The sequence below is a fragment of the Cadophora gregata genome (assembly GCF_030347475.1).
Source record: "Cadophora gregata isolate MNR1 chromosome Unknown scaffold_4, whole genome shotgun sequence".
NCBI lineage: Eukaryota > Fungi > Ascomycota > Leotiomycetes > Helotiales > Ploettnerulaceae > Cadophora > Cadophora gregata.
In genome coordinates, this window is record NW_026695927.1 from 2,313,810 (window position 1) to 2,334,669 (window position 20,860).

General features: G+C 48.1%; 11 protein-coding genes and 1 non-coding gene across 13 annotated transcripts; 7 read left to right on the forward strand and 5 right to left on the reverse strand.

The window, feature by feature from the left end:
* Positions 1 to 17: 17 nt before the first annotated feature.
* Positions 18 to 1,254, forward strand: ONS95_010495 (uncharacterized protein; the record flags this gene model as incomplete). The annotated part of the gene is made up of 3 exons (XM_058504095.1): positions 18 to 804; positions 855 to 1,051; positions 1,106 to 1,254. Exons 1-3 carry the CDS (start codon positions 482 to 484, stop codon positions 1,252 to 1,254), a joined length of 669 nt encoding a protein of 222 aa, XP_058360808.1. The 5' UTR covers positions 18 to 481.
* Positions 1,255 to 2,892: 1,638 nt separating this feature from the next.
* On the reverse strand, positions 2,893 to 5,317 carry ONS95_010496 (uncharacterized protein; the record flags this gene model as incomplete). The annotated part of the gene is made up of 3 exons (XM_058504096.1): positions 2,893 to 3,311; positions 3,358 to 4,993; positions 5,051 to 5,317. 3 exons carry the CDS (start codon positions 5,315 to 5,317, stop codon positions 2,893 to 2,895), a joined length of 2,322 nt encoding a protein of 773 aa, XP_058360809.1.
* Positions 5,318 to 5,979: 662 nt separating this feature from the next.
* Positions 5,980 to 6,522, forward strand: ONS95_010497 (uncharacterized protein; the record flags this gene model as incomplete). The annotated part of the gene is made up of 3 exons (XM_058504097.1): positions 5,980 to 6,076; positions 6,131 to 6,144; positions 6,202 to 6,522. 3 exons carry the CDS (start codon positions 5,980 to 5,982, stop codon positions 6,520 to 6,522), a joined length of 432 nt encoding a protein of 143 aa, XP_058360810.1.
* A 67-nt stretch (positions 6,523 to 6,589) lies between these two features.
* On the reverse strand, positions 6,590 to 7,935 carry ONS95_010498 (uncharacterized protein; the record flags this gene model as incomplete). Its single annotated transcript, XM_058504098.1, has 5 exons — positions 6,590 to 7,337; positions 7,384 to 7,523; positions 7,575 to 7,656; positions 7,704 to 7,759; positions 7,816 to 7,935. 5 exons carry the CDS (start codon positions 7,933 to 7,935, stop codon positions 6,590 to 6,592), a joined length of 1,146 nt encoding a protein of 381 aa, XP_058360811.1.
* A 147-nt stretch (positions 7,936 to 8,082) lies between these two features.
* On the forward strand, positions 8,083 to 10,476 carry ONS95_010499 (uncharacterized protein). 2 transcript variants are annotated; one of them, XM_058504100.1, is made up of 4 exons: positions 8,083 to 9,121; positions 9,227 to 9,386; positions 9,459 to 9,666; positions 9,723 to 10,476. In XM_058504100.1, the coding sequence occupies exons 1-4, from the start codon at positions 9,010 to 9,012 to the stop codon at positions 10,284 to 10,286; spliced, it is 1,044 nt and encodes a 347-aa protein (XP_058360813.1). In that variant the 5' UTR covers positions 8,083 to 9,009; the 3' UTR covers positions 10,287 to 10,476. The 2 variants fall into 2 exon arrangements, with proteins under 2 accessions (XP_058360813.1, XP_058360812.1); XM_058504099.1 differs by having other exon boundaries at positions 8,799 to 9,121; positions 9,227 to 9,666.
* A 542-nt stretch (positions 10,477 to 11,018) lies between these two features.
* ONS95_010500 (uncharacterized protein) lies at positions 11,019 to 12,230 on the reverse strand (the record flags this gene model as incomplete). The annotated part of the gene is made up of 1 exon (XM_058504101.1): positions 11,019 to 12,230. The coding sequence occupies one exon, from the start codon at positions 12,228 to 12,230 to the stop codon at positions 11,019 to 11,021; it is 1,212 nt and encodes a 403-aa protein (XP_058360814.1).
* Positions 12,231 to 12,683: 453 nt separating this feature from the next.
* ONS95_010501 (uncharacterized protein) lies at positions 12,684 to 14,949 on the forward strand. Its single transcript, XM_058504102.1, has one exon. The coding sequence runs from the start codon at positions 13,163 to 13,165 to the stop codon at positions 14,753 to 14,755; it is 1,593 nt and encodes a 530-aa protein (XP_058360815.1). The 5' UTR covers positions 12,684 to 13,162; the 3' UTR covers positions 14,756 to 14,949.
* A 38-nt stretch (positions 14,950 to 14,987) lies between these two features.
* On the forward strand, positions 14,988 to 15,287 carry ONS95_010502 (uncharacterized protein; the record flags this gene model as incomplete). The annotated part of the gene is made up of 1 exon (XM_058504103.1): positions 14,988 to 15,287. One exon carries the CDS (start codon positions 14,988 to 14,990, stop codon positions 15,285 to 15,287), a length of 300 nt encoding a protein of 99 aa, XP_058360816.1.
* A 3-nt stretch (positions 15,288 to 15,290) lies between these two features.
* On the reverse strand, positions 15,291 to 15,387 carry ONS95_010503. Its single transcript has one exon. It is a non-coding gene; the product is annotated as a tRNA-Phe (tRNA).
* A 355-nt stretch (positions 15,388 to 15,742) lies between these two features.
* ONS95_010504 (uncharacterized protein) lies at positions 15,743 to 17,262 on the reverse strand. The gene is made up of 3 exons (XM_058504104.1): positions 17,157 to 17,262; positions 16,932 to 17,108; positions 15,743 to 16,857 (listed from the first exon to the last, which is right to left on the reverse strand). The coding sequence occupies exons 1-3, from the start codon at positions 17,209 to 17,211 to the stop codon at positions 15,785 to 15,787; spliced, it is 1,305 nt and encodes a 434-aa protein (XP_058360817.1). The 5' UTR covers positions 17,212 to 17,262; the 3' UTR covers positions 15,743 to 15,784.
* A 444-nt stretch (positions 17,263 to 17,706) lies between these two features.
* Positions 17,707 to 19,557, forward strand: ONS95_010505 (uncharacterized protein; the record flags this gene model as incomplete). Its single annotated transcript, XM_058504105.1, has 4 exons — positions 17,707 to 18,012; positions 18,067 to 18,481; positions 18,527 to 19,378; positions 19,433 to 19,557. 4 exons carry the CDS (start codon positions 17,707 to 17,709, stop codon positions 19,555 to 19,557), a joined length of 1,698 nt encoding a protein of 565 aa, XP_058360818.1.
* A 770-nt stretch (positions 19,558 to 20,327) lies between these two features.
* On the forward strand, positions 20,328 to 20,786 carry ONS95_010506 (uncharacterized protein; the record flags this gene model as incomplete). The annotated part of the gene is made up of 3 exons (XM_058504106.1): positions 20,328 to 20,361; positions 20,434 to 20,590; positions 20,678 to 20,786. The coding sequence occupies 3 exons, from the start codon at positions 20,328 to 20,330 to the stop codon at positions 20,784 to 20,786; spliced, it is 300 nt and encodes a 99-aa protein (XP_058360819.1).
* Positions 20,787 to 20,860: the final 74 nt, after the last annotated feature.

A 20,860-nucleotide genomic window follows, 5' to 3' on the forward strand; every position in this document is an offset into this window, starting at 1 on the left:
TTCTTAGCAGAAGTGCCGTAGCAAGATCTGAAGGAAGCTGGGATTACGATGTCGCGTTTTAAACTTGGCGATCAACCCGATCCGTGGTCTCTCATTGCTCTGTTTAATCCCAAAGCTATCTTTAACCACAAAACATTGGCATTGAGGCTTGATACTCCCTCATCCCAAACAATCCAGAGGACGTAGACGTTTGACTGATGCTCTGACTTGTGCTATCCTTGGCTGCGCTTCCGAAATTATGGAGATAGAGACGAAAGGCTTCGTCAATGGGCAATTTCAGACTTCTCTGCTGTAGGGACATGCCGTGGAGTATATAAGGCTTCGCCATCTCCTCTCTCAGATAGTAATTTGGTATCACTATCTGATCTTCTCATCAATATTCTATCCTTGACTCTTCGGCCGACCCGTTTTTCCTTTTGCTTCTTCTTCCTTCAACATTTTGTTTCTGCAACTCTTCTTCCTCGACTTCGAACTCGCCAGAATGCAGCTCTGCAGGCTTTTCGTCTCCTTACTCCTCTCCACAGCTGTCGTTGCCGGGGGTGGTAACAAGACCAAGGCCATCACCGACAAGAGCATCTGCAAAGACATGGCGCAAATGACGAGGCTCGTATCATTGGCTTCAAATGAGACCAAGCTGGCGGAGAAAACCAATAATAATGCCACAGAAATAGCTTCAATCAAAGCTAAAGCTTCTGAAGCCGCCACTATGCTTTCCACTATGGAGTCAAACGCCACTCTTGTGTCTACCTGCGCTGTTATCTCAGCTGCTGAGGCAACCAAGGATGAATGCAAGACCATGTCTAAGTAGGTTTCTTGGAAAGATAAACTTTGATCGCAACTAATCTGTACTCCAGGCTGCAAAAACTCATCACAACCGCCGGTAACGAAACAAAGCTTGTAGAGAAGACTAAGAACAATGCCACGAAAATTGCTTCATTTAAAGAGAAGGCCACTGCTGCCCAGACTGAGCTTGACACAATGATGTCTAACACTACATTGATGGATGCCTGCACTGCTATCACTTCCGCGAAGGAGGCATCAAAGGCTGGTGGTACGTTCTCGCACACTTGAAGCATGGATTAAGAAATTATTAACACTGTTAAAGATTCTCAAAAGGCTGCTGCCTCTGCATCATCTTCGTCTGCCGCTGCTACATCGACTTCCAAGTCTACAAGCGGTGCAAGCTTCTTGAATGCTGGAAATGGACTCTTGTCGACCATCGTCTTAGTTGCTGTGGGTGTTGCGATGTTGTAAAAACAAATCTACATGAGAAGCTCAGAGTACTGGAGGGGTGGTTGAGGAGATGAGCAAAGATTGCCGGTATGGTTGAAGGCTTGTACATCTCACCTAGAACATGGAGCTGCTCCGACAATAAGTCTGATGCTTGCAATCATGTATCCTTTCCTGGGATGATATTGGGACAAGCCGCAAATGGTGGTATCATGTACAGTGGATCCAAGAGCCAAAATATCCAAAATTCAGGGTAACTTGTGTTGCACTCTCAGCCATGATATTCGATGAAGGACCAAAATCGACAAATGATGCTTTTCTACGGTCTAACATACGTTGATTGTAGTGTCCACCAGACCCAAGCATCTCTGTTTGGCACTGATCAAAGATACATATAGTGGAACATTTTTTGACATTTTCAGGCACTGTCAAGGGTGATTGGACTCATCACATGTTTGATGCGGTCGAGCTCCTCCATATGCTAGCGCGTGCCGAATATCTACAAATGCTCCCGGCTGCTCCTAGTAGCTGATGCCGGATCCGAGAGAGGTCTGGAACTCCAAGGTAGGATTCTCTTTTCGTCAAGAGATCTTCGATCAAGCCGCAAGCTTTTGAACGAGGTGTAGAATGAGCAAGCGCTGGAAGCTATCAGATGCTGTGGTCATGATCAAAGACGAAGCTGAAGACGAGGACCCCAAGGATTTCGAGAAAGACGTAGAGCTTGTTCAAAGAACAACACATTGATTCGTCTTTCGCTCGGCTCACCCGTGCTGCCAATACCTGCAGTGCATGGGAACAACATCTATGAAAGGTACCCGTCCTTCACGGGGATAAGTGGTAATTCAGGTGCTGGCATGAAGGTGGTTCGCATCAAGATGGTGTGGTTGTCGTCAAGCCAGTGGTGAATCGACTTGAAATCAATCCAGTGGGTGTTCTATTCAAAGAATGCCATTTCAAGCACGAAGCATCTGCCCTATGGACTTTACTTGCTGGCCTCGAAGGTATCGTCTTTGCCGTCAGGAGACATCCATGCATACATCATAGTGCCTTCCGGGCCTCCTCTAACTCAGACGATTTGGGGAATCTTTCTTTGAAGAATCAAGTTGTTTTAGGATCTCATTGCTCGTTCGTGGCTGTTCTTCGAGCAGATAGTCCATCACAGATCTCCTTGCTCTCAACATCTGGCTTCGAGCCTTGGAGACTGATAGCCCTTGGTAAGCACAACTGGAAGCACTCTGCACTGATGTCTACTGCTCTTGTCGCTCATCACATGTGTAGCTTGTTGCAAAGTCTCATCAATGCAAAGTTCCGAACGCCTTCAGTAACATGTCTTACGCACTCAAGCAATTTCGCAGCTGTGAGACGGTTGTGGTGTTTTGTCAATCTCAGTGCTGAAGAGGCAACTCAGCTTTCATAGCATCCTCTTAGGTCTAGGTGCTGCTCACCAACTCTATCCTGAGATACGAAATCATATCGGCATGAAGCCTCTCGATCTGGAATGCAAGAAGAGAATCACGATATCTTTCATAGAGATTCTCAAACAACGAAATACATTTTACATATGCAGTCGCTAAGTCAAGACACATCTGGCTATTCTTGAATCCGACGCCGATTTTTACACATCCCAACTAACGTTACATCGCCCTTATCTCCAATTATCCTCTATTTCGCAAAGTGAAGATCGTAGCCTAGCCACTTTCTGGCGTTGACTTGAGCAACATCAAGACCTGGGAACCCGTAGGTCAGAGGTAGGAAATAGTACCATCCTCCAATAACGATTGTGAGGATGACAACGACTGCGGCCCATGATGCCATGAGGTTCTGTCCGACGAGCTTCTCACGAGCTGGGAGGTGCTTCTTGACGGGTGCGCCAATCTTCTTGTTGGCGGGAACATCGTCGATGACTGGCTCGACGTTGAAGATGAACTCGAGTAGTGCTCCGGTGACCAATGCTGATGCGAGATGTGCTGGAAGATAGTGGTGAAGGAACAATTGACGACCCATGACGTAGAAAGGAAGGTAATGAGTGGCCCATGCAATGAAAAAGAAACCAGTAGAGTTGTAAAGACGAGATCGGGTGCCTAAATATGTCAGTATGGAATGAGAATGGATCCGGTGAAGACTTACGGGTATCAAGCGCATCGACTCCACGGCGCAGAGACAACTGATCAGCGGCGATAATGCCAACATAGACAGCCAAAAGACTGCTAGCCAACCACCATCCAAGAGGGTTTCCAAGGAAATAGATTTGCTGACGGGTATCGTTGTGAGTCCAGAAACTGACACCACGCAACAAGAATGGCCACATGAATGGCTCGCTGGCATAGGGATGACTGCTGGTCAAGGCATTGTTATGATAGAACATAGCTCTCTGGAGTTCGAACCACTTCTTGAGGAATGGAACACTCTTGACTTTACGCTCCTTCTTGATCAAACGCTCGCTGTCGGCCGGGATGGATGGGATCGAGTCGACATACCAAACGTTGGAGCTCTGGGCAAGGTTCTTGTTGCCGTTGATCTCTTGCTGCTTGTATGCCCAGTCTGGAAGAGGAGTAGTGTGAGTCCACATGGCAACTTTGCTTGGGTTGTGGATAAGCTTGAATTGACCAGAAAGACTCTTGAACTCTTGATTTGACTTGCCATTCTCGATGCGGATCTCGAAAAGGGTGTCGTTATAACGCTCAGTCACAGCCTCCTCCATTGGGACGGTAGTGAATTCCTGGTTGGTTGGGTAGTATGGAGATGCAACATCGTGAGACAGGAGCATGGTGTTGGTAACAACATGTCGGAGTCTGACAAGCTCGTTGTTCTTCACTGGCTGTCCCAAAACCTCATTGCTGTTAAGTGGGAGGATTTGCCAGTGGTTGTTGGCATCAGCAAATGGATATCCAGTGACTTGCTGACCTTGACTGGAGACTCTGCCATCGTCGTATCTAAGAGGATACTTGTCTGGGTGACTGTGGAGGAAGCTAGATGTCTCCTTGTGCTTGATCTGAATGTTGTCATAGTAGTTGATAGTAACAGCATTGGCAAGCATCACGTTGTCGCTCAGTGTCTCCTGGAATTCGGGGGACATGAAATCATCTCCAGGACCTGATCGGCTGAGAATCGCAAAATGAACCTGGAACCAGAAAAGGTAGAAGAAGAACGGCGCGATGATCAGAGCAAATGCTCGGGCAACGAAATGCTTTCCGAACTCGGGTAGGGTCAGAGCACCCTGGCGGCGCTTCGAGTCCAACAGATCCCAAAGATCAATCGCAACCGCCGCTCCGATAGTGACGAAGGAAAATGTACCAATGTACTTGATCGACATGATGCAGCTGAGAGAAAAGCCAGTGAGGAGGAGCCATTTCCACCACTTTCGACCGAACGGCTCATGTCTAAGCTTATAGAATTTGACGTAGCACAACAAACTGCAGGCCATTGCGAAGATAAGTCCGGCATCGAGAAGGATCAGTCTGGTCTGTCCAATGTGGGCGTTATCAAAGAGAACCAAGCCTGCTGAGAGAATACAAGCTGGCAGAGTGTAGCCAGATTCCCACATTATGTCAAATACCACGGGAACCGTAAGAGCTCCGAGAAAGGCAGGCATAGCACGGAATGCTACGTATGGGACCTTGTTATCGATATATGAATCGCCAATGTTTTCAAAGTGGAAATGTCCGTCATATCCAACAAACCAACCCATAAGGGCAAAAAGTAGCTTTCCGAGGGGAGGATGAACATCGAAGAAGTACGTTCGCTCGAGATAGTAAGAGGCAAACTAGAAACAAAATATTAGCCACGTCTGGGCAATTTAGAGCTTCCTCGATAGATATACCTTGCCAAAATGGACCTCGTCAAATACGACCTCATTTGGATGGCTGATGCCCCAAAATCTGGTTATGAAGGCCAGAATTGTGATAATTGTGATTGCAATCCGATAATCCCACTCAGCACCTGGTCCCTTGATCTCGAGCTTAGCCTTCACCAGAGCATCAAGCTCGGCATCTCGAGGGGCAGCTATGCCAGTCGAGAAGGCATCCTTTGCTTTTGGTATAGCAGTAACATCTTTCCGTTTCCGCACCGAGCCTTGTTGGCCAGACATCGCGAAGGGTAGGTCGAATCAAAGTCTAAAAACTGGTCCGAGTATAGTGTCAGCAGAAGCTCTGGTGGAAAAGGATAGCTCTCGACCTGGAAGCTCGGGACGGAGGTCGCCGCCGGGCACTCACAAGAAAAGAAGCAGTCCTCAGCTGGAGTCAATGAGCGTAAGAAAAGAGCATTGACCGAATGCGATCAAGAGGCAGATTCGTGGTCGTGGTCGTGAGTAACGCGTTGTTGGAAGAGACGAGCTCCTTGACCAAAATATATTGGCAAGGTGTTGCTGCCGCGAAGGCTAATGTGTCCTTCCCAACTCCCTTAGCGTCCCTCGTCAGATGTGGAGGAAAGGGGTAAACTGCCACATTCCGATCTTCTAAGTGAGCACTTACAGTTGTTTTCACTTTGTTTTCAACACTACCGTTATATTTTTCGATTCTGTAAAACTACTTCAAAATTAACTTCAGAAGTGTCTCACGGGCTTCTGCCTTTAATAGAAAGTATCGCGTCACGTGGAGTGCATGTGCCAAGAGGTACTCTGCATGCGTGGTTCTTGTTTGTTATCCATCCCAACTTCAAAGGTTTCGAGTGATCCCAAAATATCGTTCCAGGCTCAACATGTCGACGATTCGAAGGATCGCACCTCGGCTTTCAAATAGCCTGAGTCTTCCAATGAGCCGATCCATAGCTTTTCAATCAAGAGCTCTACGAACCTCGTCAAAGAGGTTGTCAGATATCTCTCCAATTTTGACCAAAAATGCTATGCCTCGTCAGTGTTCTACATCTGGCTGCTTCATTGGAACTTACTAATCCAGAAATTTAGCTGTTGGACCATATGTGAGCATTCGTTCCAAGGTTGTAGTCATTAGTCAGGCCAAAATTGACATCCAGTAGTCACAAGCCATTAAAACACCACATGCAATCTACTGCTCTGGCCAACTTCCAGCAGATTCTCAAGGAAATCTAGTTGAGGGTACCATGGGAGATAGAACGGCCGCGTGTCTGAAAGCTCTCTCGGCTGTCCTTACAGAGGCCGGATCTTCGATTGATCGCATTGTCAAAGTGCAGATCTTTCTCACGGATATGAGAGACTTTGGAGAGATGAATGGAGAGTATGAGAAGTGGATTAAGCACAAGCCAGCAAGGAGTTGTGTTGCTGTCAAGCAGCTACCTAAGGGTGTGGATATTGAAATCGAGTGTGTGGCGCTGCCTTGAATTGAAGTCATGTCATGGAGCCTGACATCCATTTGGCAACTACATTATTTGATGTTACTTCTAGGTACTACCATTCTCTTACTTCTCCTCCAGGACCAAAGAACCCAGGAGACACCCATGGCTCAGTTCCAGCTGATAATCGTCGAACTTGTTCTTCGTCAATCTCGATTCCCAATCCAGGTCCAGTCAGCAATTCAATATACCCATTCTTCACATTCCAAACCTCGGGATTCTTTGTGTAACTGGTCAAATCCTGTGTCCCTGCGTTATAGTGTATACCGAGACTCATCTCCTGGATGGCGAAGTTGGCACTGCAAGCATCAACCTGGACACAAGCAGCAAGAGCAATAGGCCCTAGTGGGCAGTGCGGAGCCAACGCAACATCATACGTTTCGCACATTGTTGCAATTCGTCTAAGCTCTGATATGCCACCCACATGACAAACATCTGGCTGCAGGATATCTACTGCGCCAGATTCGAGATATGGCTTTACGTCCCAGCGGCTGTGGAGTCTCTCGCCTAGGGCGATGGGAGTTGAGGTGTGCTGTGAGAGGTTCTTGATACCCTCAATGTTCTCGGACAAGAGTGGCTCTTCGATGAACATCGGCCGGTGAGGCTCTAAGAGTTTGGCTAACTGCTTCGCCATCGGTTTGTGGATCCGGCCATGGAAATCGATACCAGCATCCATACCTAGGCTCTTCACGGCTTTCAATCGCTCTACGCAAGAATCTAGAGCAGACGGTGTGTCCATCCATCCCACATCTTCCGTAGCATTCATTTTTACCGCCAGGAAGCCTTGGTCTTGTCTGCCTTTGCTGTGTTTTGTCAGCCCCGGAGTTTATGGGAGACGAGTACGCCCACGCCTGGATCTCGACATCATCTGGACGGTCGCCTCCAATCCAAGCATACACCTTCAATTTACTCCTAAGATTGCCGCCAAGAAGTTGATGGATTGGCACTCCTAGCTTCCTGGCCTTCAGATCCCACAAAGCAATGTCAATCTACACCGCGGCATCAGCATTGTCTCGGAATCAATACCAGATTGAACTAACACCAGACAAGGCACTCATCATTACCGGCCCTCCACGATAGAACCCGAATCGATAAAGCAATTGCCAGATATGCTCAATGTCACTTAGTCCAATTAGCCATATCCCTTTCCTCGGTAGTGAGATACTAACTCAGCTTCCATACCCACAATGCGAGTCGTGTAGGCATCGAGACAACCTTCAACTGCCTAGCCTTCTGGTCAATACACTTTATCCTCCTAAATGTATAATGAAGAGAAGGTACCTCAGTATGTCCCTCCAATGACCCCTCACCCCACCCTACCCCGCCATCTTCATCTGTTATCTTAACAAAGAGCCATCTTGGTGGCAAACGAAAGTATTCAACTGTTTTAATCTTTGCCATTTTCCTTTTTGTTACTGATATTATTGAATTTTCTGTCTTTGTATGAAATTAATTTAACAGAAAGTCTGTCAAAGTTGGGGTGGCCTTTTACTCGGGCGGAATTGTCCCGATTGGAGCGATGTCGCTTGGATGCGTTGCCGATCATAACACCAAGAAATATCTCTCAAATTTTCATGTAGAAAGCCCTCTTAGTACTTATTGGACTTTTGCAATTGGCAATCCATTTCTCTACAAGATCGTACCGTCTGATCTGGGTGGTCAAGTGGACCAGAATTCTGACGCAAGACAATGGAATCGCACTCACTGTTCCATGGACGCATTGAAACGCGTTTCAACGTCCTCTTTACAATGCAGGGTGTGATCATCTAGGATGAAACCAAACATTTGCTCCAAACTCACAATTAGGCTGCGGCGGCGTGCCGAGAACTTGATAGATTCTTGTCAAACGCAGCTTCCCTCTACAGACTTGACTGGTACCTGCTCAGGGACCCAAAGAATCGTTTTGATCACGCTGTTGAAGATGTTCCTGCCTCATCACAAGTATTATGCATAACCTTTTCTCTTCCCATCTCCTTGAGTGAATTTTCTTCCTCAGCCAGAAATCTTATTCAACATTCGCTACATACATTCGCTACCTAGACCGTGTCATTCGCTTTCAAAATATAAGTCGTTCATTACGAGAATCAAATTCTTAGATATATTTAACCATGTTGTCGAGCGAGAACATGCATAGGTCGAATCCCGATAAATGCACTCTTTGTGGAGGGGATTGTGTGGGTCAGAGAGCGGCAATCGCATCGTGCCCAGTAGGTTCAAGATCTGCTCAGAGTATTCTCCTGGCTCTACTCGGTGACATTTTAAGTAACTCAATGGCGACACTTCTAGACATGCCATGCTTCCTACTGTAGTGCTCCATGCAAGGAAACCGATAAGAAGATCCATAATATCCTTTGTCATTCGTTCACTTGCGAGGTACCACCAGATGCCCGGCGAGGTCTACGCTTTGCTTGTGACAGACGGAGACCTGATTTTGTCTGGTTCAGGCGTGGGAGAGATCCATCGAGAAGAACGGTAATGGTCGAACCGACAGGAGGTCCTGAGCAGCACACTCGGTTGGACCTCTTCCCTAATTTTCCTTGGTCGCACGCAGCTATCAACGATGGAAGAGGCATAGTTCTCAATCCGGGTGCGTTTTATTTTCATGCAATCTTAGCTTCATCTCTAAGCTAGACCATTATTCTATGGTTATTCAGAGATTTCGCTGCGTTCTGCAAACTGAGCATGTGAATAGTTCGGAATCGACCGATGCGGAATATGTACGCATATACCACCAGGCTCCAAACCTATCCAGAGAATGAATGTGTGATCGCGACTCTGAATCACTGTGAGAAGTGGCTTGACCTAGATTTAGAGATTGGAGTTCCGCCCGTGGAACTTTTCCCAAGATTTCCGTAAGCGATGACAAGCATCTACAGCATCCAATTTGTATCTTCAGAGATAGATGATGCTGACAGGATGACCAGGCGCTCATGGCGAGGGAACTTGATCTTCGACGCCGGGCCGAACTCAGGAGGCATTAACATGACCGACGTTCGAGACATTGTGGATTTTCTCTCTGTCTGCCAAGATCACCCACCACTAGAAAGAGGTGAAACGGCAGAAAGGGCAAGAAAACTCCAAGTGGTAGAGATGGATTGCCAGGGTGGGAGAGAGGATGACCCAAGAGCGGAGGTGAGTCGCCCTCACAAGTGACAAATAGGTTTCCGGCATTTCTGATCCCCAATTAGATCATTATAGATCAGCTTGAATGGCCTTTGGATCACCCATTACTCCGTCTATGGCGTCCACCACCTCCATCCAGAGATTCGGATCCCCTGTGTCCTAATATGCCTTCAGGATGGCATTTCGATACCCGCCTGGTGCGCGTCTTGGAGGAACTCAGGCTACCTGTACGGGCAGGAGAAACCGACCCTATCAATGCTCCAGCATTAGGCACAGGCCCATGCCGCCCTCGACGAATCATTCTACGGAAAAGCTATGAGGACATAGATGTTGCTCATGTCGAAGTTTTCATGGATTTCTTTCGGAAGTATGGAGTGCACATTAGAGCCTGCCTTTTGCGTGGCAGCGAAGCTGCTCCCATTGAGGGACACATTGACCCATTCACTCTCCGTAGGCGCTGGCATCGCCATCACTACAATTACCTGAAGATGCGTTGTGTTGTTCCCGGATGCAAACCTTATCGCAATTGCCCTCTGAAACCGGAGAGCCATGATGGTTGGTCTGTCGTCGGTAAAAGACTACTCAAGCGGGTTTTCGGGGAGCAACACCAGGACGTCGATTCTGATTGAATAGGTTCTTTTGAGCTTTACAGTTTCTCATAGCGGATTAGCGATTAGTTTTGTAATTAAGTAGCAGGATGTTGATAGCGTTGCCCGTTGAACAGAGGGTTCTTAGGTGTGCATGTTTTGATTGACGAACAAGACCTCGCTTATCTCAACGTGTTGGCTATTGCCAAACCTAAACAAAGCAGAGCTCCAGCACCATCCAATGCCTTGCCACAATATTGGACCCTCAAGTTAGTTTAGTCCAAGTAAGTGACCAGCACAAAATCAACAGCATGTCCTTTTTTAACTCAATCTATCAATACCTCACTCCATTTAGACAGCACACATAAAGTTGTTACTGTAAAACAATATGGATAATGCAGAAATTATAAGCAGTGGACAAAAGGCGTAGATCAAGTTTTTATGTGACTTTTAATTATTTTGGTGTACAGTGGTTAACTCACTAGACTGACCTATCTAGACTAGACTTGATGATTGAAATGCATGCATTCATGCATGCGACATACCCTGTATGTCCAGCAGAAAAGCCTAGTTTCCTTATCTTGAAATACCTCGCCCATTCAAGACTATGCAGACCGGAAAAATGCTGCTTTGACTGTACATACCTCCTTGTATTCCGCTTCGAATTTCCTCTGGACTACCCACTTCTTCCCCAGGGCTGACCTCTGGGATGTGGACTTATGCAATTCCCGGACTGAAATTTGCTCTCTCTCCGACTGTCAGATCAAATTGCACCTAGTCATCGTCCTCGTCCATCAGAGCTAAACACTCCAGCTCGGTCTTAACGATCCTCTCAAACTCCCCTCTCTCAATCCCCGCTACCCTCGCCAGGCGGTACAGACTCTTGATACTGGTTCCAATATGCTGCTTGATGCCCACCTCGCTTTGCTCTCTCACCGCATGGTCCAAAGCTCTCTTCTCGAGTTTGGCTACCGTGTCGCTGCCGCTGCTGCCGGTACTACTTCCTGGTCTGGGGTGAGCGAGACCCTCGATTTCGTGGGGGGATTGTGAGGCATTTCTGTTGTGGTAGAATGCTGGGTCGTCAGGGTGGCCTTCCGACCATGCGGCTGATGTGTCGTGTAGTTCTGGATGTGTGTGCTGGTGTGAAAGCTGTTGTTGTAGCTCTGTTGTGATCTCGTCTTTGCCTAATGAGGACTCAATAGCGCCATTCTGCTCTGCTTCGTCTGGATCGTGGTTATCCATTGCAGGTTGAACTGAGGCATATTGTGCGTAATACGACGCTTCTTCTTCTGCCGACTGTGGCTCTCCAGCCTGCCCGTCTACAGCCATGGTGTGTGGAGCGGGTGAGTGTTTAGGCGCTGGTGTTTGCGCGGGAGTGTTGTCGTATTGAGCCCAGTAGTCGTCATCATCCTCCTCTTCTTCCGCTTCGGGTGTAAGGAGGCTGTTTGTACCATTCGTACTTTGAGAGTGGTTCTGTTTCTGCGTACTCTCAAATGCGCGCTCGGCGTCTGGAATGCTACTCTGTCCCCATCTCTCTCTACTCTCGTTGTCCAGAACACTAACTTCTCCAATCCTCCAGCCGTCTCCGCCACCCATCTCGTCATTCACACACCATATCAGCTTGACGCCCAGCTCGATATCCGGTATTGAGATTAGACATTGTAGTGTCTCCTCGTCGATACGCTGATATCTTGACAGCACGCTGTCCCAGTCGAGCTCTACCTCTCCAGACACAGGATGTGGTTCGAAAGCTTCGTGCTTGACGACTGACTCGAGTTTCGAGGCGTTGGCGCTGTCGTAGCAAAGGAGTGGGAGCCAGGGCTCGGAGGCAGTCGAGGAAAGTATTTGTACCCTTTGGCGTAGGATCGGAGACAGGATTGGGAGCAGGGCTGTTGGTGGTGACGGCGAGATTGTTGCTGCTGGGAGGGAAGCCAGAAGCGGTGCGAGGACTTGCTCTGTTCGTGGAGGCAAGATTGGTGCTTGCATCGTGTGGAGAGATGTTGTGGTTGAAGATGGGGCTCGCGATCACATGCCAATTCTGCACACCAATGAGGATGTCAACAATGGGAGAAGATGGAGATGTAAGCAGCAGCACGATAGAAGATCCGGGCTACACTGAGCAAAAAAGTCGCGAGAGCAGAAAAGAACCTGATGAAATGTGATCGAGTGGTGATGTAGGAGAAAAGAGAAAACGAAAGTGACAGCAGAGGCTGTTTGTGAGCCCTGTCCGGTGACTTCCCTCGAAGAAGGGTCGCCTGTACGACTTTCCATCCGTCCGAATTTGGCGAGCGTTATGCCGGTCGGTGGAAGGCATCTTCCAATTTGCTCGGGCAAGTATCACGGGAGATCTTTCACCGGATCAATAAACCTGGGGGTGGTATTGAGGCGGTATAAAGAGGGTTGCTCATCTTGACTCTGCACTGTTCAATGAAGCTGAGATGTGCAAGTGGTTCATGATCCTCTAGGGATTGATTACCTTAATTGCAAAGCTATGATTGACTCGATCGGCGACTTTGGTTTGTGACGGCACCTCGGGAGTCGGGACCTCGAGGCTGAAGGCCCGGCCCCGGCCCCTCCTTGTGGCTGGTGTGAATCGCAGCCACATGTGGCTGGACTGCCTGCCAACCTTTCTTTACCTTACCTTAAGCTCGGTTCGGCTCGACTTTCTGCGGCATCAACAGACAACTTTCTCCTTTCCTCCATTCCCGCTCATAAAAGCCCCCTTGGTTCTGGTCAACTACTCTACCCGGCGCACCCCGACCTCGCACAACAGCACTCTTGTCTCTGACGCTGGTCAGTAGGCCTCCCACTGCTGCATCACCTACCTGCTCTGTCAGATCTCATCTCATCTCATTTCTGGGCCCCAGCTCCGTCCATCGATCAGAGCTTTCACGTGGTCCAGTAGACCACCGCTCCAGATGGAGGGCATTTGCCGCAGCACACGACTCTTGTCTCTTGCCCGTCTATCATCCAAGCACACCAATAAGACAATCAGAACCTTCTCGGTCTCGGCTTGTCAACGCCACCGTTGTGAAGGGCAAACACGTCTCACTCAACGGCCGACTGCATTGCCGAGAGGGTCTCGGGATATTGCATCGCAAGTACGATACCAATCAACTGAGGAAGCTGTGTCCCAGGACTCTTCGCCGTCTAGAGACTCATCGGCTGCTTCTGGTGTCCTTCGTGGACCTCGCAGTACCACAAGAGAAGAATGGCTGACTAGGGAAAGTCCTGATGGTATCCCTGACATGAACCTCGAGTATGTCAAGATTGGCGATACCGACGGAGCCTTCCATCCAGTCTTCCTGCGCGATGCTTGTACTTGCCCCAGATGTGTCGATCCATCATCAACACAGAAGAAATTCCAAACCACCGAAATTCCTAGGACTATCAGAGCAACGTCTGTCAGGGAACAGGACAATGGGGATTTCGCAATCACGTGGGAGAACGATATCCCTGGATTTGGACCAGACCATCTTTCTACCTATACATCCAAGTTCTTCAAAACATGCGACACCAGAAGTGCCAGAGCACGGGACCGCTCTGATCACGTTTACCCTCGTCCATGGAGCAAACGTCGAATTGAGGAAGAGCTTCAATTCTTTAACTTCACCGACTATATGGAAGATGATAAGCAACTTTTCCGAGCTCTGTTCCAATTGCAGACTCGCGGGCTTCTCCTTCTTCGCAACGTCCCCAAATCCGAAGAGTCTGTTGCAGAGATTGCAGGTCGTATCGGAACCATTCGAGACACCTTCTATGGACGAACTTGGGATGTAAAGTCGGTCGCAGAAGCCAAAAATGTGGCGTACACCCACCAGTTCCTTGGACTCCATATGGACCTTTTGTATATGACGAATCCTCCGGGGTTTCAATTCTTGCACTGCTTGAAGAATACTTGCCAAGGCGGCGCTTCCTTGTTCAGTGACACCTTTTTTGCCGTCAAGAGCTTGTCGCCCTGGGATATCAAGGTCCTATCTACTACAGACTTGGCTTATCATTATCGTAATGCCGGAGAACACTACTACTACGAACGTCCTGTGTTAGAGTTCAATGCGCCCATAGCCCTCAAAACCGACAATACACCTCTCAGTTTCGTAAACTACTCACCACCATTTCAAGCGCCGTTCCCAATTACCAAAAGTGCGCAGGGGCCTGTGTTCCCCAAGATCGCCAAGGCGCTGCGGACCTTTGCTCATCGCGTCGAAGCACCCAACGCCTTGTTCGAGTATAAGTTGAAAGAAGGCGAGTGTGTGATCTTCAACAACAGACGAGTTCTTCACGGTCGGCGCCAATTCGATGCAGGCAACGGAGAGAGGTGGTTGAAAGGAACATACATCGATACGGATGTGTTCAGAAGCAAGTACCGAACTCTATACGAGAAGTACACTGGCACAGATATCAGTGAGCCGGCCAGCCAGTATGTGTTTCCAGGGAAATTAGAGGAAGGTCAAGCGTATCGGGCTAGTAAGAGGTGGGACGCTGGAGATGCAGCTGTAGCAAGCTCTTGAGTCATCGAGGTGGAGCTCAATCAATGTACGAGGTTCCTGGGGGTATGTCGTCTCTGTGCGTGGACTTATGCAGATGATTGGCAGTGTTGTAAGATAGGATGTAGCCAGTTTCACAGTGTATAGGTATACATAAAAAAGGATCAAGTCATCAGGGTACACATTTAAGGACAAAACTTAACAAACTTTCCTGAATATATAAATTCTTCGTCACCTCCTGAGTTCCATCGTGAGGATGGAAGAGCCTCGTCCTTCCCTACCGCTTCCTACACGGTCTGAAGCCTCGCTAAACTCAAGCCACCAAGTCCGGGCCGAGTCAGCCACCCACAAAAACAGCAAGACTTACAAAAAGGACGAGGGAAAGAAAGAGACAAAAGAAAACATTCATACCATACCATACAGAAATATTTATCCTTCTCTCTTGCCTCCAAAATCATACTTTCAATACCAAGCAAAAGCAAGATTTCAAAGTGAAAAAGAAAAAAAAATTGGTTCGAATTCTAACCCGGGTATTCCCAAGTTCGCAGATAGATAAAGATGCGGCTTCTGTGGATCGAACACAGTGCCTCCAGATATTCATGATTTGATCTGAAGTGGGCTTCAGTCTGGCGCTCTCCCAAGTGAGCTAAAGCCGCTTTTTTGGGGGTTGTGATATGCTGACTTTCTGCTTATTTGGGTAAGTGAAGGTGATAGTCATTTGGAGGGAATTGGGGAGAATTGTTTTGAGGTGGAGGGCTGGGTGATTGGTTCGAGGAGGAGAGAGTGGGTTTTGCATGGGCCGGCCTCGGGTCTTCCAATTGTGTGTTGAAAATGTGGGTTGGAGATTGTGGAGACGAGAGTTTGAGGCTCGTGGGAACTGCAGGGGTAGCTGAGGAGATGAACTAAGTGCCGAAGGCTTTTGGAAGACTGCTAGAGGGTATTGTCAAAACCCAGGGCAATTGGCTCTGCATCTAAGGCGTATGTTATCTTTATATGTTTCGTGGTATCTATTTCCTAAATGGTTTGTCTCTTCATTTCCATCTCTTCATAATCTCAAGTGCCATATGCTTTCTCACCAACTTTCCCTTCTTTCTTTACTCCGCCGGCCTGCTTCCTCTCAATAACTTCCTTCAAGACCTCTCCAAGTCTCTGAACAGCCTCCTCACCTATCTGATAATGCACCACCAATCTCGGACCTAAGAATCTCAACCCATGTTTACTTCCTAGCTCGACAAATTCATCGTCTGAAATTCCGGCATCGTCAAGATCAAACCACACCATATTGGTCTCGGTAGGTTGAGTAAGCTTCCCTCCCATTCCAGTCCATATATCGGCAATCCTCTTCGCCATGACGTGACTCCCTTTCAACAAGCCTCCTTCACCATTTGGACCTTTCCCAAAAGTCTCGTCAACAGCTATCCTCGCCGCCGCAGTAACGACACCAGATTGTCTAAGTCCTCCACCAATACTCTTCCTCACCCACCGCGCATGCTTAATAAACTTCTCCTTTCCAACAAGTATACTCCCAATTGGCGCACCCAATCCCTTCGAAAAGCATAGACTCGCACTGTCAAATTCCTTCGTATAGTCTGGCAAAGATCCCGCTCCCGCAACAACAGCTTCCCATATCCTCGCTCCATCCAAATGCATCTTAATCCCATGTTCTCTTGCAAACGCTGATATCCTTTTCACTTCCTCTAACGGCATAATCGTCCCTCCAAGTGTATTCTCCAAACTAATAATCTTCGTTGGACACGAATGTATCTCATCCCCCAAAACAACATTCTTCTTCACATCTTCCAGTGTCAAATATACACCATTTTTTGGCACTACGCCTTTGACTAAAGCTCCGCACAGTGAAGCCACGCCGCCAGCTTCCCATTCTATGATATGCGCTCTGTGATCGCAGAGGACGGAGTGAGGAGGCTGAGTGAGGTGTGTGCGAAGCGCGAGTTGGTTGCCCATTGTGCCGGAGAGGACGAAGAGCGCGCTTTTATGGCAGGTGAGGGCTGCGATATGCGATTCGAGATCGAGGGTTGTGGTGTCTTCGGCAAAGACGTCATCGAGGAGTGTGGTGTTTTGGATGGCGAGGAGCATCGAAGCAGTCGGCGTTGTGACTACGTCGCCTTCATGGTTGTTGTGTTAGATTGCCTTGCATTAGAGGAAGGTGGCATGGGATATAAAGATATAATTAACTGACTTCTGAAGTCAAATGCTGCTTGCCCTGGACCGGACCAAGCTGTAGGCTTTGATGTGCCATTGCTTTTGTTTTCTGAGGACATCTTAATTGGATATTGATGGAAGGATCGGGGTGAATGTTTGGAAGGACAGCTCGAGCTTGGAGGAGGGTATCTGAAGTTCGGATAGGGTCTCGAGACTGGATAATGTCAGTCAAGGCTTTGAGGCTGGACTTTTATTGACTCACGGGAAAAGCTTCTCGAGACCCCACGCACCACAGGACTGGTTCTCCCCCAAAGCATCTTGAATGGCGGGGTAAAGACGACACGGAGAAGGCGTTCCACTAAAGAGGAAGTTCGAACCTGAGTCAAGCAACCTTTCTTATCTTGAGCCGAGACAGAAATCCTTATCGCACGTGCTACAGTACTCCTCGCTCAGGGGTAAACTCGCAGGCATTAGCCGAGGATCGTATTCCGTCGTATCATCGTTCGGACCGTAGCCATCCAAGTCTGTATACGAGGCGGAGGATATTCTTCTTTAAGGAATTGAACCGCTGAACTGGGGAGATCAAAGAAAAAAGTAAAGTTGCGATGTGCAACAAAATAATTACGAGGATAGAGTGAAACGTTGAATTCTGGATGGTGAGTGGTTGACTGACAGTACCTGTCAGATTGCTGATGTTGGTTTGGATGTGGTCGGTAACCAATCATCGCGCTCAATGAATCCTAAGGCAGCCATCCTCGAGGCTTGGGAATGTAGTTATGGGCAGAGAGACATGTACTTTGACTTAAGACGATATGGCCAAATCTAGTAAGTCGAAGCCGAAGAGGACATGGGAAGAAGTTGCCAAAGAGGCGCGGGATACCAGAGACGCAAGTATTGCTCGAGTTCCAGGCATCACTGAGGTATTCGCACATGATTTATTCTCGAACGAGCTTCCAAAGGACGTGATGGTAATTCCTGGGCTTGTTCTGAACCAGGCAGATATCCAGATCACTGAGTCTTTGCCGGAGAAGCTGATAACACTGCTTGCAAGGGGTCAGGTATCAGCTACTGCGGTTACATTGGCTTTTCTGAGGAGAGCAGTGGTTGCTCAGAGACTTGTGAGAGAAGCCAAATGATTTTGTGGTAGTTTCCAGGGTTCTGATATCCAACAGACCAATTGCATCACCGAGCTCCTCCCCAAGCGAGCTCTCAGCCGAGCCAAAGATCTCGATGAATACTCCTCTCGCCACGAGAAACCAATTGGTCCACTTCATGGACTTCCCATCAGTGTGAAGGAAATGATCGGGATCAAAGATCTTGGCCTCAACGCTGGCTATGTTGCTTGGTGGGGGAAGAAAGCTGATGAAGATGCTCATGTACTACAGATTCTGTGGAATGCCGGGGCCGTCTTCTTCGCTAGAACGACCCAGCCACAGACTATGATGCATTTGGAGACGAACAGCAATCTCTATGGTGTGACAGTCAACCCTTATAATAATTTTCTCTCTTCTGGTGGAAGTAGTGGGGGAGAAGGAGCTTTGATGGGGATGAGAGGTAGTTGTCTGGGGATCGGCAGCGATATTGGCGGTAAGGTCAGACATCACTTGATGGCCACTCTTTGACACCTGCCAGGTAGTATGAGAAGTCCTGCCGCCAACTGCGGCATATATGGATTCAAGCCTACTGTGTTCCGAATCCCAACTGATGGTTGGTGTTCAACTATGGCAGGTGCTGATCCCATTCCTGGAGTCATTGGACCGATGAGCGCTACCCTCGAAGGTATCAAACTCTTTATGCAAGTCGTGATAGATTCTCAGCCATGGCTGTTGGAGCCAGCACTCATCCCAATACCTTGGAATTCGTCTGTTCGAATGTTTCAAACTCAGCCGCTCAAAATTGGAGTTATGTGGCATGATGGTGTAATTACTCCGCATCCACCCATCACTCGAGCCATGACCGATCTTGTCTATCATCTGCGGAAAGTCCCGACTATTGAGATTGTAGACTGGAAGCCGTATCTTCACGATGAAGCCTGGGCCATAATCTCAAGTCTGTATTTCACAGATGCAGGTGCCGAGAACGCTGCAACCATTGCTGAATCAGGGGAACCGTGGCTGCCTCTCACTGAATGGATCATGAAGCAGAATCCATTTGTCAAGAAGCTATCTCCGCAGAAACTGTACTACTGGCAGGAAGAGCGGGAAGCTTATCGAAAGGAATATGCGAAAGTGTGGACGGATACCGCGTCTAGTGCGGATATGGTGAAGGAGAATACAGGCATGGTTGATGTGATCCTCTGTCCTGTTGGTCCTGGTGTTGCTCCTAAACAGAACACGGCGAAGTATTGGAGATACACTAGTCAGTGGAATTTGCTGGATTGTCCTGCTGCAACTTTTCCTGTCAGTCAGGTCCAAGGAGAGAAAGATGTTGCAAAAAGAACGTTCAAGCCCATGACTGGTGTCGACAGCGAACACTGGAAGCTCTGTAAGTTGCCTCTGTTATGTCCCACACAAAAAAACTACTATTGACTAGTGAAAGACGATTCGAAGGAATGCAATGGTCTTCCCATCTCACTGCAGCTGGTTGGAAGGAGGTTCGAGGATGAGAAAGTCCTTGCTGTCTTAGAATATCTGAAGCAAGTCGTGTCACTTCCCCTGGCTTGACCTTCGTCGATCTCTCGAGTCAAAGACAGCGATCTCAGCGAATGTTACATCGAAAGACATTGCCACCTGTCAAATAACCTGATCACTCGTCATGAACTCCCCCAAAGTCAAGCGCCGTTATTATGCATGAGTTCGGACGGTGCGGCGTACCAGTTCCTGCAACATCCATTGTTGTCATGAAACTCATTCTGGCCAATCAGCACTCTCCGGAAAGATAACCGACGATGAAAGTCTGGAGCCGAAGCCGCCGATCAAATTATGCTCAAAGTTGCCGAGTGCACCAGGATGTCGCAGGTCTTCATCGGCAAAATGCGATTCAGGAGAAGATCAAACACTTCCCGCATCAACCCATCTTAACCGAGTTCCGAGACATGAGATGACGGCTCCCAAGGCCCAGCATCGCCTTGCACGACTTGTCTGATGTTTTTCCAAGACCTGTCAGTTCGAGCGTTGGGACGAGCGTGTCGCCTATATGGGATGCAGGAATAAGCGTTTGATAATATGGTCGATGAATCGGGGATGGAACGAGCGAGGCACCGCTGGATTTATTTTGGATGAACGTGTTGGAGCTGAAGTAATAGAGGAGAGAGGCTGTAGGTATATATATGAGTGCGCTGCGAGCACGTAAGAGACCAAACATCTTTCATCACAATCCAATTCGCCTTTCATACTTTCTGTCTCTTCCAAACGACCCGGCGTCGTCTTATTTTCTACACTCACTCTATTTAATACTTGAAACGTTCTTTCAAAAAACCAAACCTTCATTCAAAATGGTTCGCATTACTTTCACCGTTGTTGTCGCTTGTAAGTTCATCCCATGCTCCCAAGCATGCCTATTACTTTTTTAGGAAGCTTTTAACTGATGAATATCTTTAGTCGCCATGACCGCCTTTGCTTTGTCTCCCAACAATGCTGGCGCCAAGAACGTCGGTGCTGGTGACGCTTCTCAGTTCATCACCGGTGGCTGCATTGACGACTCAGACTGCTCGTCTGCATGCTGTGCTGATCTCAGCGGTGTCGGTATCTGTTCTGCGTACGTTCAATCTTCATCTAGCTCCATTGAGACGACACTTTTCGTGGCTCCTCTTCTCATTCATGAATACAACTAACAATTTTCAAGTGAGGCCGCCGCTTTCCAAGCCGGCAAGAACGGTTGCGGATTCGTCGACCCCAACGCTGCAGCCACCATTCAAAAGGCTGCCGACCAAGTCGAGAAACAAGGTTTCTAGATTCGAGATATTGAAAAGTTGATCATGTGTGTTGAACATAAGCATGGTTGGATAGAGGTTGGGAAAGGCTGGAT

Excerpts from the sequence above, each read along its gene's own strand:
- ONS95_010499 (XM_058504100.1), top strand. The coding sequence starts at position 9,010 with ATGGTCGAACCGACAGGAGGTCCTGAGCAGCACACTCGGTTGGACCTC. Across the intron at positions 9,122-9,226 it reads AGGCATAGTTCTCAATCCGG|TTCGGAATCGACCGATGCGG; the intron begins GTGCGTTTTATT and ends GCATGTGAATAG. Across the intron at positions 9,387-9,458 it reads GAACTTTTCCCAAGATTTCC|GCGCTCATGGCGAGGGAACT; the intron begins GTAAGCGATGAC and ends CAGGATGACCAG.
- ONS95_010501 (XM_058504102.1), top strand. The coding sequence starts at position 13,163 with ATGGAGGGCATTTGCCGCAGCACACGACTCTTGTCTCTTGCCCGTCTA.
- ONS95_010504 (XM_058504104.1), bottom strand. The coding sequence starts at position 17,211 with ATGCTTTGGGGGAGAACCAGTCCTGTGGTGCGTGGGGTCTCGAGAAGC. Across the intron at positions 17,109-17,156 it reads GGTCTCGAGAAGCTTTTCCC|TCTCGAGACCCTATCCGAAC; the intron begins GTGAGTCAATAA and ends GACATTATCCAG. Across the intron at positions 16,858-16,931 it reads AGCAGCATTTGACTTCAGAA|GCGACGTAGTCACAACGCCG; the intron begins GTCAGTTAATTA and ends ACAACCATGAAG.